This window comes from Pocillopora damicornis, chromosome 4 (assembly GCF_964200805.1).
Source record: "Pocillopora damicornis chromosome 4, jaPocDami1.2, whole genome shotgun sequence".
NCBI classification, from domain to species: domain Eukaryota; kingdom Metazoa; phylum Cnidaria; class Anthozoa; order Scleractinia; family Pocilloporidae; genus Pocillopora; species Pocillopora damicornis.
In genome coordinates, this window is record NC_142673.1 from 25055230 (window position 1) to 25073034 (window position 17805).

The 17805-nt window shown below is 38.5% G+C and overlaps 1 protein-coding gene across 2 annotated transcripts in view; it reads left to right on the forward strand.

The window, feature by feature from the left end:
• LOC113683425 (protocadherin Fat 4) overlaps nucleotides 1-17805 on the forward strand; it is a 107770-nt gene that overhangs the window by 40213 nt on the left and 49752 nt on the right. Inside the window, exon 1 of one of the 2 annotated variants that reach the window (XM_089205733.1) lies at nucleotides 449-962. The exons of the other annotated variant lie outside the window; for it this stretch is intronic. Within the exon in view, the coding sequence (XP_089061859.1) occupies nucleotides 535-962 (428 nt within the window). The 5' untranslated portion in view covers nucleotides 449-534. Of the gene's footprint in view, nucleotides 1-448; nucleotides 963-17805 lie in introns of those variants that run through there. 2 annotated transcript variants of the gene reach the window in all.

The following is a 17805-nucleotide window of genomic DNA, read 5'->3' on the forward strand; positions in this document are numbered from 1 at the left end:
GAACCCAACCCGCTCAACCCTTTTGCCGTTGTGTCTGTTCCTCTTGGATACATTTTAGTCTAGCTGGGTACACCGCAGCAGGAAACCTTGACATCCAGCTGACAGACTCTAGGGCCTATCTGTGGAGCCTGCCAAATGATTTTCGTGCCTGGGCAAATAGTTATTTTACATTTTTCAACTTCTTTTCGTGGCTTTGTTTAGTATCAATTTCTATTTATGCTTTTTTTTTGTACTGCTTCGCATTTCATGCGATTTTCACATGCACTGGGGTCTGTGATATTTAACGTAACTAACAGTTGTCGCGTGTCGGGTTAATAGCAATGTCACGAGGTAATTTGACAGCATTACATAACACTGATGTTACATAACGTTTTGATTATGGTCAACCACACAAAGCGGTTTTTCAAAAATATACAGTATTACTTTCCTATCAGAATATTAAGTTGAAAGGCGACTAGATGCGTGGCTCATTAGGTTCACCGATGACCTTCGAGAAGACGCACTCGAGAAAACGCCTTAATTTTCTTTCGAGCCATGACACGTTGTGCTACCCTTGTACTAGCGTTAGCTGTAGTCACTGTCATTTTGACACCTTCAAACTCTTGGAGACGTCGTAGAAGACGGCAGTTTATCTGTAAGCCTACGGACTGTAAGTTAAGCCTGTGGAGTGCTTGGGCCGCTTGCAGCCGTACTTGCAAAGAGGGCACAACTACGCGCACTCGCAAAATAGTCTATCATGAGTCTTGTGGAGGAAGTTGTCCTTCGCACCCGCTGAACGAAACGAGAAGCTGTAATATACAGCAGTGCTGTCCAGTCGACTGTGCTTACTCCTGGAGTGCATGGAGTGCATGTACTGGATGCGGGATCTCAACCAAATTTCGGACCCCAATCATCAAAGTACGCAATTGGTGTAATGGAAAAGTTTGTCCCGGGAAGGAAATACGGTCTTGTAAAACTGGAAAGTGAGTACTTACTGATGCTTATTTACGCTTCTGATTGCAATTTTCTTTAAATTTGCGGAATAATTTGATAATCTCATTAGGAAAGTCATCAATTTGATTAAAGATGATTGAAAATTTTAGAACTGTAACGATAGGAGGTACGTTTTTATTAATAAGTTCCCGCTTTCTCGGTTAACCCGTACTCGTAAAAATTGTGATAAAAAACAGTTTGGGATGAGCTGTTGCGAATTCTAGTAACCACATGATTCAACGTGTAGGTCATCATAGTGAATCCATCACACCTACCCCAGCCAATTTATTTGCTTCCAATTTCTACCTTTGCATGACAAGAACTTTACTAAATAGTTACATTTTTGAATATCTGTCAAGAAATTTCTGCAAGCTTTCGAGTTGCGCCTCATTAGTTATGATCGAAAGCAGAAAGAAAGAACGGTGTGGGAGGGGAGGTGGGCATATCGAAGGAGCGGAGTCGCATCGCCACAGGGAGTATAAAGCTGTGTATTTTGATACATTGAGATGGCACTCGTTGGGTTTGTTTTGACAAAAAACAATCTGTCAACAGCAATCGTTAATTCAAGTGGGTAACGATATCTTCCCTTAGGGAAATATTTCATCTGTGTGGGAGTCTTTATCTTGAGGTCATCAGAGATACCATCATGAAGGTTTAGACGTTCAAATTATACTTTAATATAATTTTCAATTGGTACATGATCGATTGTCTGCTTCCGCTGCTTTAAAATGTCAGCCAATGAATGCTCAGACAGATAGGAAAAATGTGATAATCAAATCCTTCTATGGCCAGAATGATTTCAACTTCTATCTCCCAAAAGCGATTTACATTCGACTTCTTCTCACTAAGTCAATACCGTACCCTTCCAACAAGTAATGAGAATAGATAAATAGATCAGTAGGAAGGGTTTATCCAATTATTTTCACTAATTTCCTGAAAAATGTTCCGCCGCTTGAAAGTGAATTATTGTTAATCAGGACCCCATTCAAAAGTATGTGATGACACTCTCGCAGTCTGAAACATATCTCCCGCTATATAAGATGACAGAATCCAATAGTCCAAAACTGACATGGAAGAAATAACTGCTATCATCGCGCGACTGAAATTGAATTTGGGAAAAAGGGGCCGTGGAGTCATAACCCCATGCATTATTTCTTACAGAAAACTGAGTATTTTCTGTTAAGAGAGCAGTCAGAATTCAGCAGAAGCAAATCTGATGTTGACCACATCGTCTAGTTTTCATGGTAAATTCAGACAACCGAAATCATCAATTGAGACGTAATCCTACGCCACGCCTTCGAACGTGCTGATTATGTTTGTCCCTTTGTCCACGGTTATTTCGGGATCCAACGAGTGGTGTCTAGTTGGTAGGTCCTGTATCTTTCCTCTGATATAGTTACAATCTTCGACTGTTAAGCCTGGGCAAGTCCACCTCATACGTCACTATATTTTAACCTCAAGGAAAGGTTGGAGATCGCGTGCGAGAGGATAAAGGATTTGTTCTTGCCTGCAGTTTTGGTGAGAACCATGACCTAAAATGGTCTCTTTCGATGTGCTGTATCATTTATATCGCACTATGAAAAAAAAAAGGAGGAGAGCTTTTCGATGTGCTTCCCTCTGTTCACTCTTCCAGCTGGCGGTGATAATATCATAAGATATGTAAAGTTGATCGAGCACACTTTGAAATTAGAATTACTTCCGACGGGAATCGAACCTATGACCTTTGTACTTTAAATTCTTTAGCTCAAAGCGATGAAACACGTCTTTAATCCATGTGAGAAATAATCATATTACATCGCATACTGCACCGTAATATCATCCCCTAAGATTAATGATACAGAGATGTTTGATAGGCTCGGTGATCCCGCGATTATAAAGCACAGGATGGTGTTCTTGTATTTATTGGAACACGTATTCAACTAATGTGAGAAATAACCATATCACACCGCATACTGCGCCGTAATATCATCTCCCAAGGTTAATGATATAGAGATGTTTGATAGGCTTGGTGATCCCGTGATTATAAAGCACAGGATGGCGTTCTTGTATTTATTGGAACACGTATTCAACTAATGTGAGAAATAACCATATCACACCGCATACTGCGCCGTAATATCGTCTCCCGAGATTGAGGATAGAGAGATGTTTGATAGGCTTAGTGACCCTGTGATTATAAAGCACAGGATAATGTTCTTGTATATATTGGCACGCGTATTTCAGTGTGTAAAATCATTTTTTTTTCTTTGGTGACTTCTTTACAGGATTTAGTCGCCAAAGTGAAAAATTTAGTCGCATTGGCGCTTGTATTAGGCGCAATTCCACGCCCTGATAAATAATTAATAATTTAACTCGTGCGAGATAAACATATCACACTGCTTACAGGGGTGTAATATCATCTCCCAAGATTAAGGATAAAGAGATGTCTGATAAGCTTAGTGTCGCCGTGATTATAGAGCACAGGATGGTGTTCTTGTATTTATTGGCAAACAAAACGAAAAACAAAAACAAACGATGATGATAAAATCGCCTCCTCACTTAATTTAAATCGAACTTGTGACCTTGAAAACAAAGCTTCGGAAGCTCCACCTCTAAGCCATAACAGGCTTCAATTCCTCAAGTGTTAAACTTGGCTAATAAGGCAAACGCCTTAATTTGCATAGTAGGATTAGAATATCATCGAGGCGATTTGATGCTTTCATGCATATAGCTTATGTCAACAAGAATCGCTACTTCAAACATACAGGATCCTTTATTCTTCTCGGGGAAACTTTTGATGTATATGAATTCTCTATTTGGGACATGTCAGATATGCCGCTGAGCTAATTCTGCGACGGTTTTTAAGGCCAAGAATTTAGTTCCTGCTACGCAATAAGCCTTCATCAATTTTAATTTTAGTGGGCAAACGTGCAAATGTCAAGTTCCACTTTTAACTGATAAACTCTGCTGACGCTTTTGCTAGATTAACATTTTTAACATTTCCGTAACTGCGCCAATGGATTCGCCTTACACAAAAAATACTCTCAGCCGAACTGACTAGGTTACTCCAAGTTGTTAGTGACCTATGTGCTCCACACTCTCGTCGAGACAACTACACAGCCCAACACCTACTTGTAACTTACTCGTAACTATTCGTTAGCCTCTGAACAGTTCGCTAGCCTCCGAGATTATCTCGACCTTTTTGAAGTGTTTTTCTGTGCTTTATATTGGAGAATACTTGAAAATTTTGTTGTGGAAAATTTTTAAATGCCATAAACAGCCAGATCTCTGAAAAAAAACCCTGTTGAGAACTCAACAGATATAGATATGGTTGAGTGCAATTAAATTCTATGAATCTTTTTCCTTTTTCCTTTCCTTAATTTTTATTTTTTCTTTTCTCCTTTCTCCTTTCATTCCTTTTTATTTTCCTATCAGGCAACCAAAAGAATTTTCTTTGAACCCAATTTTAGAAGTGAATTCCTGTCTTGTGAAATAATCTGACTGTTTTTTTTTGTCTGTGTCTTGAAAAGAAGCCATAGTAAATTGTAGGGTTTCCGTTTACCGTGTTTAAAGTAATAGGGCCATAATCATTGACGTTTGTATCCGTTTGCATTTTTTGGACTGGACCCAACACAGGCTGCCCAAGCTAAACACATTATAAGGAATAGTATGGAGAACCAAATACGGTCGATTTACAACAATAAATATTTCGTAATATGAACATTCCATACGTAAAATCAATGGAACTTACTCACATCTTGTGTGTCCGCTGTGGTTTCTGGCGATTTCTGCCATTTAAAGCTTGTTTTGCCATCACTGTTATTCCTGTTATAAGAGGTCTTATAACAGGATTAACAGTAGTTAATATCTATGAAATTTTAAAATCTTTGAGGAAGGAGAGCTTTCTGATTGTAACCCACTAACTTAAAAAAGGTCAAGCAACAGTCTGACTTAATTTGTCTGTGACGGCTTTTGGACAGCCAAGGCCTAAACGCATTGATTTACGAATAATGATACCCGGTTATTATAAATGAATGTCATAGTAGTTTCATTCATTTAAAATTTGAATTTATTTTATTTAATTAATTGCGATTACCGCCTTCTTTTTGTGTCTTAACTGCCAGCAGGGACAGACTGTAACAGTCTGTAAATTCGAGATATCCACTAATTTTCTTGAAATCCTAGATAACCTTAGGTACTGTTACTGATGGTTTCTGCCGTTCTGTTGTGCCACCGTTAGATAATCATAAACCAGATAGCTTGTTTTTTCATCGTTGATGGTCCCGACGGCACACCACCATTTTGGGGCCTGTGTAAACTCCTAAACCCGTCGTCCGGGCAAGCACATAACAAATGGAATAGGGAGCAGGGTAGTAATCTTGTAGCTTCCCCTTCCCACCCTCTCTTCCTTTGTTTATTGACAAGAATTAATTTTTTCTGCTTAATTTTCTCTCTTAGTTTTTTCACCCAGACACAGAGAAGTTTCGTTTACCATTGAATTGACTGATTTTGATTTTGACTTGTTGATTGGTTTTCGTTTCGTTATATTCTTCACAGAGATTCTTTCTTTGATTAAATTTTGTGTCCTTATATTCTTCACAAAGGACTCGGTCACTGAAATCTTTGGTCAGCTTAGTTCGTCTTTCGAATAGTTGAACATTTCATTAAAAGTTCTCTCTGTTTTTCTTCGACGCGCCTGGCTAACGAAGACTCGCTTCCACAAAGAGAAAACGGTCTGTCATCAAAACGTCCAAACTTTCAATCTAGAAACATATAACCATAAAACAATGTCTTTATTCAGGTTACCATGGATATTATAGACACACTTATCGGGGATAAAAAGTCCATAGCGCGTAGATTGTTACTGAACGTGATCCCTTTTTGCGAGCTTATACTAGCTCGCTAAAATATATATAAATCATTCCTTATACAATCTTTTTTGACCTTACTTCATTATTTTTTTTTTAACTCTATGTCCGTGTTTCCCCGCGTGCATTTTTTCGGATTCTCTTCCTTATTTAGCTAACTGTTCGACCAACTAAATCAAATCTAATACACGTCCTTAGGTTAGTTACTGGTGAAAATGTTTGGGTTAGAGGCCTGTCGATCTTGGGGAATTAAAGCTCCCGGTGAAATTACTAATCCGAATATTTGCATCAGGTTTATAGATTGGTCTTATGGAATTGTATCGGGGTGGACACCCTACAGATTCAAAGCCGGCCTTTCATTTGCCCAAACAAGATAACCTTAATGAAAATAAACGATTTCCTACGATGCAATAGTGTCGGGGCAGACACCCTACAGGTCCACAGCCGGCTTTTTATTTGCCTAAACAAGTTCAGATGCATTTTATTATGTTTCCCAATACCCTGCTGTTTGACAATGGTTTATCACAGCTTTGTTGTAACAAATGTGTCGACTCACTATGGGGGTTTGGCTCTAGAACACTCGCTCAAGTAGGAGGGACCGCGACTCTTTTTGTGGATTCTCTTCTTTATTCAGCTAACTGTTAAACTACCTTAATTAAGTCTAATACACGTAGTTTATCAGCGAACATGTTTGTATTTTAGCTTGTCGATCTTGAGGAATTAATGCTCTCCATGAAATTACTAATCCAAGTTTTCGCACAAGGTTTGCAGAAGTGAATAACAAAACTCTTTGTATTCTACGCCATAAAAAGCTGACTTATTGAACACAAAAGACACAAACAGGAACTATGTTGTTGGTCGACACCAAGGCCGCGAGACAAAACCAAACAAGAACACTATTCGCAAACCCAAACAGGAACTATGTTGTTCCTGTTGTTCTTCGCAAATAAACTTACATATTTTTGTCAATTTGGTAGAGTTATACAGGATTAAAGCTAGACAGCTGAGCATAACACACTCATCAGGAAACGTAACGTGGCGCTAGACTTACCTCCTGGTCAACTAACGTCACAGCACATGACCTGCAGCAGGCTTTCTTTACTCCCGGTAGTTCTTCGTGGGTTAGAACGCGCTGTTTGGATGAGTAGCTGCTTGATTTGATTCATTTTCATTGCGATCCAAAGTACATTTCAGACCTTATGGTGCGTTCTTTCACACCAGAAGGTTTGACGTTTCAGATTGTTAGGGGGCACGAACGAACCTACCTTGTTAACACTAGATTTTCACAATGTCAGCCTGTAAAACAACATGTGACTTGCTTTCTCGTTTTATGAAGTTTTAAACCATTACCTGAACTGCTCGTTAACGACTCGCTGCAGGCTAGGAGAGTGGTAAGAATTACATCACAACATCGTGTGAACCAGTAGGAATCGGAATTTTTTGGCATTTTTCCTGTGCTCAAGGGGTGAAGTGTTTTTAATTGCCAAAGTGTATTGTGCGCGTATAACCTTGTCTGCTTTGCTGATTTGCGTAACAGAACTAAGGATTCGGAGGGGCTTGAGAGTGATCCCGCGAAATTGCATTGGGTTATCTGTTTTCTTCCAGAGATACTTATTACAAACGTCATAGGAGATGAGCCATAGTAGATGTGGGTATTTTCTCAGTGCAATATTACTAGTGTAGGTATGGCTGCGAGAGGAACTCTTTTTACTAATTTCTCCAAAGGGAATAGACGATAAGGAGGAATTATATAAGCAACTTTTTATTTTCTCGAGTGCTTATACTTAGGTTCTAGGCATTGAATTCAGTGAATTTTCACTGGAAAATGTGTAGATATGGCTGAGAGAATAACGCATCGACAAATTTACATTTTTCGAAAAGACGACAAAAAGAAAACGTATTTTAAAGGGGAAGTAAATATATGTTATTTGCCGGCTGGGAGGTCCGTATGGTGAAAAACTGTGACCGAGGTCTTGAGAATACTGCCCGAGGCCGTAGGCCGAGGGCAGCATTTTCAAGACCGAGGTCACAGTTTTTCACCATACGGACCGACCCTTAGCCGGTAAATAACATATTTATTGTTTTTTAAACTTGACGAAATTCTTTCCAAAAGAACCCGAATGATTTAGGGCAGTAAATACGGCAAGATCTTCCATAAACTGAACAATTTTTGAGTGAGTAAATGGTAGTTAAAATAGCGGTGATGCAAATTAAAGAGAGATGCCTCAGCGAAACATTTTCATTTCCGTAACGATAAAGATGATTTAAAAGGCTTCCAAACAAACTTTGAAACATTATTTTTACAAGTATCTGCCACAATCTAACACCTGTCAATTAGAGAGCGCGTAAGAAAAAAAAAGCGCAAGAAGATTTGAAAAACAACGGAACTAGTTTGGCAAGGACTGTCACGACAATGTTTTCTTCAAAAACAATCAATGATATAACGGAAAGTATTATTCACTCTCATCGACGATTCATTCATGTACGAAGATTTACCTCTGTTCATTAAGTAAACGGCGAGGAAAGTAATTGTGAGTAAATTCAATTTTTTTATTTTGAAGTTGTGAGAGTTTGCTCGTTTGTTTGCTGCAACGGCGTGTGTAAATCTGGTCTTTCCTCCACAAAAACTGAATTCGAACGGCACACTCTAACGAGACACAAGGGGATTTAATGCGGCCTTTTCTCAATAAATTCCTTCAGTTTCTGTTGTGCAATTTATGGTCCAAATGTCCAAATTGAACGGACTTTGAAAGACTCACCAAGAGCGTATATTTATTGTCGAACTGAAATTAAAACTTCGCTCGCTCTTTTACTACGAACAAATTGTTTGAGAAAATTCAGACATTAAATGAATGAAAGTTCCATTGTTCAGTTTACCTGTAACCAAATACCTCACGTTTTAACTTTCTAAGTACTTTTTGTGAATGATTAAAATCAATTGCAGACGGTTTTTAGGCCACTTGTCAACCGACGTAATGACACCATTGCCTATACAAATTCATTCTGAAACCAATATTTTTTTGTCAACTAAATTAATTTGAGAGAGAGAAAGAGAGGATTCATAAGTCGGCTTGAGGTAGTGACCGATGTGTTTGCTTAAAAATACTGCCCAGCGGGCAAAACGAGGTATATTTATGAAAAATGGCAACGAAAGTTGAGATGTACACGGCGACTCACGAAAGCGTTACCGTGGCCCGTGGGCAGAGATAGGAAAATACTGACCGGGTAAAGAACCAATCAGATTGCAGGATTCGTTACCGTGCCCTCTAAAAAAACAATAAAACAACATATTTTTGTCTCGAATGTTTAGGTTTAAATTATGTCGTAAGTACTGCAAAACGTCTTTCCTATGGCTGTCGAGGTCTCTTTTATTTTAATTGTTCTGGTGATATTTCACTCTTGAACCGGCGTGACCTCTGTCAACAGCTTTTCCGAAGCTTGGATTCCAAGAGCGTATAATGTATGTATAGCCTCATCTGCTTTGTTTGTTTTGCATATGCCAAGTTCAGGTGCCCAGATAAAAGCCAAGCAAAGAAGAAAAGTTTCCTAGCCTTGAAACTCATGGCGTCCTATTAAAATAGCCAAAGTAAAAGAAAAAATAATATCGGAGACGAATGAATCGTTTAGAGACTAGATTTCGCATGGTGCGCGTAAATCAGATGTAGTCAGCTACCATCATGGTTATTGGAATGCAATGGTAACAACTAAGGATGTACCAATTGTAATTGCAATCATTGCCCCTCCGTAAGATATTCAAACATATGTGAGTACTTACTCAGCTGACTGGTTTGGCTGAACGGCAAAATTCATTTGATCTCTGTGTTTTACAATTATTGTTTTTGCCACCCATATTAATTGCACCAGAAATACTTTTTAAAAATATTTAATAAGAGAACTTGAGTTTTCTTTCGGCAAACTTCAATAACAGATGTGGGTTTTGGATCGATGCAATATCACTAGAGTGTATATTGGCTGCGGGGGAAACATTTTTTAACAAATTCTATCAGAAATGCTGAAAAAGCTCTTTGTTATTGCTGTCGAAGTCTCTTGTGCTTCAAGTGTCTTAATGATCTTTCGCTCTTGAACTGGATTGTCTATTGTCAACAGCTTTTCTAAATCTTGGGTTCTTAAGCATGAGACCTCCGTTTGCTAGGGGCTACGATTGGTACCTGCCAGATTGATACTGTTGGTTGGACACACAATGCACAATGTTCGCCGTGTTAGCCTGTAGAATAATGTGGTTGATGTTTCTTACTTTCTCGAGTACTAGTATCGGGGTGGACAGGTTCACAGCCGGCTTTTCATTTGCCCAAACAAGTTCAAGTTGCATCTTGTTATATTTCCTATATATATATATATATATATATATATATATATATATATATATATATATATATAGGAAAGGGGTTCTTCAGGGGTTTAATAAACCCCTGAAGAGTGAAGCGATTAACGAAACAGGCTTGTCGGGAAATGTAGTTACGTCCTTTTTTCCTCTCATAATATTTATATATATATATATATATATATATATATATACATATGGCTTATCACAGCTTGCCCAAACAATATAACATTAATGAAATTAAAGGTTTCCTGCATAACAATAGTATCGGGGTAGACACCTTACAGGTTCACAGCCGGCTTTTTATTTGCCCAAACAAGTTCAAGTTGCATTTCCTATACCCTGCTGTTTGACAATGGTTTGTCACAGCTTCGTTGAAAAAAGTGTTACGACTAACTGTGGGGGTTTCGCTCTGGAACACTCGAGCAAGAGAAACCGAAACTCTTTCTGGATTCTCTTCTTTGTTCAGCTAACTGTTCAACTAAGTAAATCAAGTCAAATATACGTTCTTAAGTACTTTATTAGCGAACATGTTTAAATTATAGTCCTGTCCATCTTGGGGAATTATTGCTTAATTAGATTTTGCTGATAAACAATTTTTTTTGATAAGCTTGTCACGAGTTTCAGTGTCTTTCACTCTCAAACTGGAGTGTCAACAGCCTTTTCAAGGTTGGCCTCTTAACCTCAAAATCTCGACCTTGTCAAGAATTAAAATTGAAAACCTTGAATTAAAACTTTGAAGTCGTCAGACGAGCGAGCGAAATACATTTATTGAATGCAATCAATTTGCACGCTTTACACGTTCTTCGTACATGATACATCATACATCGACTGAAAATCAAAATTGTATCCTGAGAAAGATACATTTATTCAATGCAATCAATTTCCAGGTTTGCACGTGATCAGAACATGGCTGAGGCCGGTGATGTGATTACGGCGTGATATTTTGAAGCTCCCCTCTCTGAACTTCTCGGCGTTCCAGACATAATTAATTTGTCACTAGCTCTCCACTCGTTCAGCATCCTATGGCTTTAAACAGGGGTTTTCTCCTCTTTCGAAAGACGAGATCGAACAAGCGTTGAAGAAATAAATAATCCGAAAACACGGTTGTTTAAAGCTTCATGTTCGTGTGTTCAGCCGGACCCTTTGTGTCACTTCGTGAAAAGAAAAGAAAGAAGGATATGAAAAGTGCTTCTTGTATGGATTGTGACGAAGTCACAATTGGACCTTCCATAAGCCTTATCTTTTTTTCGATGTGAGCATCTTTGCACCCTACCCGACGGTCGATGCATGAATGAGGAGTTTTTAACTTAAGGGTCACTCCGCCCTCCCGCATGATAGTTAGACATGTGTGAGCACTGACCTTGCTTAGGGACTTGATTAAATGGCAAAAATCATTACAACTGCTGTATTGTGGAAATTTGCCGTGACAATCCGTTGGTCACCTGCCTATGATGAATTTATTTTAACTTGGTGGTAGTTTCCTCAGCGTTGTATAAAAAAGTTTGAACAATGCTTATGAGGGAATTCAAACACATAATAGGCCATTATCAATCGCTTCAATAGTTTCTAGCGATCATATTCCAAACATTACGAAGCTTTGACTGACAGCTTAAGCTATCACAGAAAGAGTTTAGAGATTTTTAGTTAACCCGTTACTAAAATGGCTACATTTTAACCAGAAGTGTTTTAAAGCATAAACGTTTTGATAACCAACGCTTTTTGCGGTAAGGGGATAAGGTGGGTTACTGAACTTTAATAAGTAGCTGATGAAAATGACATTATTCAGTACCACAGTGTATTCGTCTGTGTGTAAGAAACGAAGCTGTTGTAGTGTCTTCGCCGATTTCCTGCAGAAACGAGTTTGTAACCCTAAGAAGTTGAATTACCTCAAACCACGTCTTACCCAAAAGGTTAAGTACTGAAAAATCCAGAAGAAAAGAATCATCCTTTTTCCATCACAGCAACCGCGGCTATTCCATATGTTCAAAGTAGCTGAAAGACTGCTAATAGCTTTCAATGACTGATATATGTCGTCGTTCAAGAGGTGATCTGATTCTTTTGCGGGCGGTGGAAGCGACCTTTTGCTTAACCATAAATAATATCCCGCGGGGGTATGACAACTAATTAAATTACACTATAATTTTCAATGAAAAGGTCGTATTGTGTATCAAGCCTATGCTCTGTTCCTGTGCGATCAATAGTGTGATGAACCTTCCCACGACCTTCGCACCCCTTGATTTTTTTTATTTAGTTAAAAGGCCCGGGTCGCACTAGGGAAGTTTTGATCAATAATCCGTCAAAAAAGGATTAATATCTATCATCACAGCAAGTTTCCGTATGCGACCGGTGATTCAAAAATTTCTAAAATTTCGGAAAGTCCGCAGAAACTTCAGAGACACCGAAGTGTATGGGTAGGGCAGGCAGATTTTGAAAAAATCGAAAAAAACAAAAAGACACCGCTTCCGGAGCTGTCAACGCTAATCATTTGACCCAGACATGACCTCCAGTTAAACTATTCAATCGGCGGGAATTTTAATATTCACCCGCCAACTTTTAGCATGGATGGGCGTTTTCCTTTTTATTATGAGCCGGGATCATTCCAAGCCAAAATTTTCGTCATTTCGACGATACATTGGCTGGACCGATCTTAGATCAAGCGGGACCCAGCGGAATTTTGCTTAATCGGTCCGATAGTCCAGTAAGTGAGGTAAGAGAGAGCGATAGCCCGACCAGCTGAAGGTCAGCTGAAGGTTTTGGCACAAAAAGAAAAAAAATACGACAAATGGCCGTAAGAAGAGCAAACGGTTCAAGTAATGAATATTAATGGAGGAGGAATGGTCCATGTGTAAGGCGTAACACGAATTCTACGTAAATGCCGCCGTCTTAGAAAAGCGACTTCAGGATTTGCATGTATTCATTTACCCATCTCTGATACAGGATGAAAAGGCAAACATTTGCAGCTGTTGCATATCGATAATTTGTAGAAGTAGAGGGGAAAAAGCAAACCAAAATGCCCGATTTGGGTTCACGTTTATTACCGCACAATACGCGCCAGAAATTAAATCAGATCAACTGTGTTTATCTTGACATATTTGTGTACTTCGGTAGTGCGACTCAAAAATTGTCACATTTTTCAGCTCTTCCGGTTGCAGTTTCAACTTTTCGAAAATTTTTTGGCGCACATGTCAAGAGACCTGATCCTTATTTTGTTTTAAATTGAAAGCATTGCATTTTTTCTTATTGGATTAGCTTAATCAAATTATTGTATCCCTATTTATATCCTGTAGGAGACAATTACATTTCTTATGCCACATTAAAGTAGGCTATTATAAACTTGGTATATTGAAACAACACCAAAAGCCTACCTTACGGCTTAGATACCACAGAAAGTGTTATTAAAGGTGTATTTAATCCAAGATATCTTGTCTATCGAGCTTACGCTTTTCTTTGTTATTTGATAAATAATTTGATACTCCTTTCCGCGAATGAAAAAGAGAAATGTTAAAGTAGTTCGACTGTAAAGCAAGAAAACAAAGGCAAAGGATACCTCAAATTTTAACCAAGCTCTGTGCTCGGTAAAAATTGAGGCAAAGCGTTACTATTCGCTTGGATATATATCAGCGTGGCAGTTTTTCGAGAGATATTTGGTTTGCAGTGTTGATAGAGGTACACCTTAAGTATGTTATTAATGTTTCTGTGCGTCTGTGTTTGGACAAGATGTATGACAAATGGCCAATTTTATTTCTAAGTAGAATATAGTTTGGTGTGGTATTACAAGCCGATTCTAAAGTTACCATCTCTTACACAAGTACTGTGCAAGTAAGCCGATGACTGTAGTTGAGTGTTTGCTGTCACTGTACTCCTTCTCTCTCTTTTTTCTGACAATAGCTTAGAGGGCCTATCGGCAAGTGTAGCACTGTAAAGATATTAGAAAAAACAAAAAAAAAATTTGGCGCAAAAGGTTTTGACAGGATACGTTTCGCATGCGCGTGCGGACCTTGTGCAGTGATTTCACGCGAAGAAGTAACCTTTCTCGGTGAAAGATTTTCGTTGAACGCAGTGTTCCTGGTTGCATCCAGTTAGATAATAATCTTGAATTTCAGGCTTTCTCTATCGCTGATCATCATTTTCCCGCGTCATTCTTTTCTTTTTTTCAGTCTATTGATGGAACGAAATTCAAATAATTTCCGGCAACTAGAAAGAAATGTAAGTTTATAAAATGGTGGATTAGGTGTTTGGAAATTTGTTATTGAATTTTATGAAGTCAGGTTATGCTCAAATAACATTTAGAATACTCCAAGACCACATTTGGCAGGTTAGGAGTGGACCTAATAAATTTGAATTATCTTCTCCATTTTTTATTTGCAAACCAGCCATTCTTAAATTTGAGCTGAGGAGCTTCTTTCTTTTGAGAAGCTTGGTATGATTTTCCATGTCTGAGATTGTTGAGACGTTGAGGCGTTGAGGCAGAATATTCCTCAGGATCACGTTCTGTTTTACATTCCTGCATGTTTCTACTTAAAAGTCTTTTTAAAGGCTGAAACCCTTGTGCCACGGAGTACATGGTGCTATTGCCCCGTGGATCACTAATCTTGGCTTGTGAAGCTTGAAATCAATAAAACTCTCCCCGGTCAATTTAGTCTGATAAAATTTTGAATGCACTTCAGTAAACAATTCCTGGCTATCACGCTTGGTGCTATGATATGTTTTTAAATGCTGTGACTTGTTGCATGTGTTATATGGTTTTCTTTTTCGCGATATCAAATCAGATAGAATAAAACCCTTGAGCGTTGAACTTTAGTGTATGTTTACCTTGAATTCGCCGTAAGTTCTACTTGCTGTACCAGCTATTTCAATCATTTCACTCAACTTTATTATGGTCAAGGACGTGCAGTCATTTTGGGGCATAGTTTACCCATGGCGGTGTCCATTTTTAGGGTAAAGTTCTTCGTGTCACATTGCAGTGTGAGGGTTGTCGACCTGACATACGACTGTATGGAGACACTCGTAATGGTAGGCTTTTCTTCTCTATTTCTAAGCTATTGACGATGTCATCATTTTTCGTGCGGACATTATAAACAACAAACATTGATGTTTTATTTAATTTCCACAAGACATTAATCATGGTCATCGATGGGTAGCTAATTATGGAGCACAAATTATCTACGGGGGGTATCCATTTTAAGGGTAACAGTGGTGAGGCTCGTCGACCTTTCTTTAGTATAACACTCTCAAGGGGAAATGCGTTATATAACGCTTTTTTACTCTATTTCTAAGGTAGCTGCCGGTCAATTTAGTCTTAGAAAATTTTGAATGCACTTCAGTAAACAATTCCTGGCTATTACGCTTGGTGCTATGATATGTTTTTATATGCTATGACTTGTTACATATGCAAGCTTACATTGTTCACGACTATTAGAGAATTTTTAATTTATGTTAAAACAGGTTTGATAGACCTTATCATGCGTGATATGGTTTTCTTTTTCGCGATATCAAATCAGATAGAATAAAACCCATGAGCGTTGAACTTTAGTGTATGTTTACCTTGAATTCGCCGTAGGTTCTACTTGCTGTACTATCTATTTGAATGATTTCACTCGACTTTATTATCCAACATGCAAGATTTTCCTGCAAACGTAAGACGACAAAGACTGATATATGGTCAATGACGTGTGATCTTTTTCTGGGAAAATTTTCCCCCTGGCGGTTTCCATTTTTAGGGTAAAGTTCTTCGTGTCACATTGCAGTGTGAGGGTTGTCGACCTGACATACGACTGTATGGAGACACTCGTAATGGTATGTTTTTACGGCCTTCAATCATCGATGGGTTGTCGTTTATAGCACGTAGACTACTTATAAGAGGGTAACTTCGCGCCACGTTTCACTGCAAGGATCTTCGACGCGTCCCGAAACACTTGCAAATAGCAAATTGTTTTTCTAGAAATGACACGTTTTTCTACTCTATTTCTAACTCTAATTGTATTCGCTGTCGTTATGACGCCTTCAAATGCTTGGAGACGTCGAAGGAGGCGACGGTGGAGTTGTTTGCCTGTCCAGTGCAAAGTTGGCAATTGGGAAGCGTGGACCTCCTGTAGTAAATCTTGCAGTGGAGGCTCGACTACACGCACCCGGGAAATTACGCTCATGCAGTCTTGTGGAGGCAACTGCCCACACCATCTAAAGGAAACTAAAATCTGTAACCCATTCTGTTGTCCTGTCGATTGTGTTTTCGTTTGGAATGCATGGAGTAGGTGTATTGGATGCGGAACGTTGACTCAATCTCGTTCCCCAAGCATTAGGCGGCGAAGTTCGTGTAGCGGACGAACTTGTCCTGCACAAGAAACTCGTTCTTGTAACACGGGGATGTAAGTACTCAATGATTTGCTTACATGTTTGCAATGTCATCTTATTTCTTAATTCTTCATGTTATGTAACCGAGTTTGACAACAATGAAGAGGGAATTTGAGCACAGACGATTTCATGCAGCATCATAATAGGCCTTATCAAACACCCCAAAATTTTCCAATGATTATATTTTATACATTAGTAAAAGACTATCATGGCAGTAGTTTAAACATTCATAGTTCAACCGTCACTTTGTAAATGGTTAAGATTCAGCAAAAGGTATTAACATACTATATAACGGCCACCGCGCTCCCTTTTAAGAGATGGGGTGGGGTACTGAACCTACATAAGAATGTAAATAGTTAAATCAGTGTTACAGTCAATGGTATCAGTTATGAGTATCGTATGTGAACGAAACAAAGTTGTAACAATATCTTCGCCTATTTCATAAGAGCACAAATTCGTCGCCTTGTTGCTCCAAAATTGAATTACCAAAACCATGTCTTTGAATACTGCACTGCAACCACGAGAGCTCCACGTGATCAACGTAACTGAAAGATAACGACCATGGAATATCATTTTTCATTCGATAGGTTACATCGGGTAGCTATTCTTTGTCACAGTTCAAGAAGCCAACTTAATCCGGCTTTTGCGTGCAGCAACATTTAGCCTTTTGCTTGACCATAAGATTAAGGAGCTCGTCCATAATTGTTAGGGCTTTGTAACAAAATCTGCAACATTTTATTTATTTTTTGGAGGTTAACATCATTTAATTTCCTTATCAGCTTACCTTAACCAAGTTATCGTATATCTCCATTTATACCCTGCAGGGAAATGATAGTGTTTATTTTGCCATGTAACATTAAAGTAGGCTATTATCAACTGGGCATATATTGAAACAACAGTGAAAGCCTACTTAACGGCTTACATACCACAGTAGGTGATATAAAGGTGTATTAATCAAAGATATCTTGTGTATTAAGCCTACGCTTTGCTTCGTTATGTGATAAATAATGTGATCATTATTTCAGCAGACGAAAAAGAAAAAAAATTTAAGTAAGACTGTAAAACAGAGGCAAAGGATTCCTTGAATTCTAACCAAAGGTCTGAACTCGGTACAAATATAAGATCTACACGCTATGAAACATTGAAAAAGGATATAATCAACTGACTACACTGAATCAGTAGCAAAACAGTTATCTAGCAGCTTAGGTATCATAGGAGGTGATGTAATAATCCAATGTATCTTTTGAATCAAACCTGCGCCTTGCTGTGTCAGGTGATAAATGAGGCGATAAT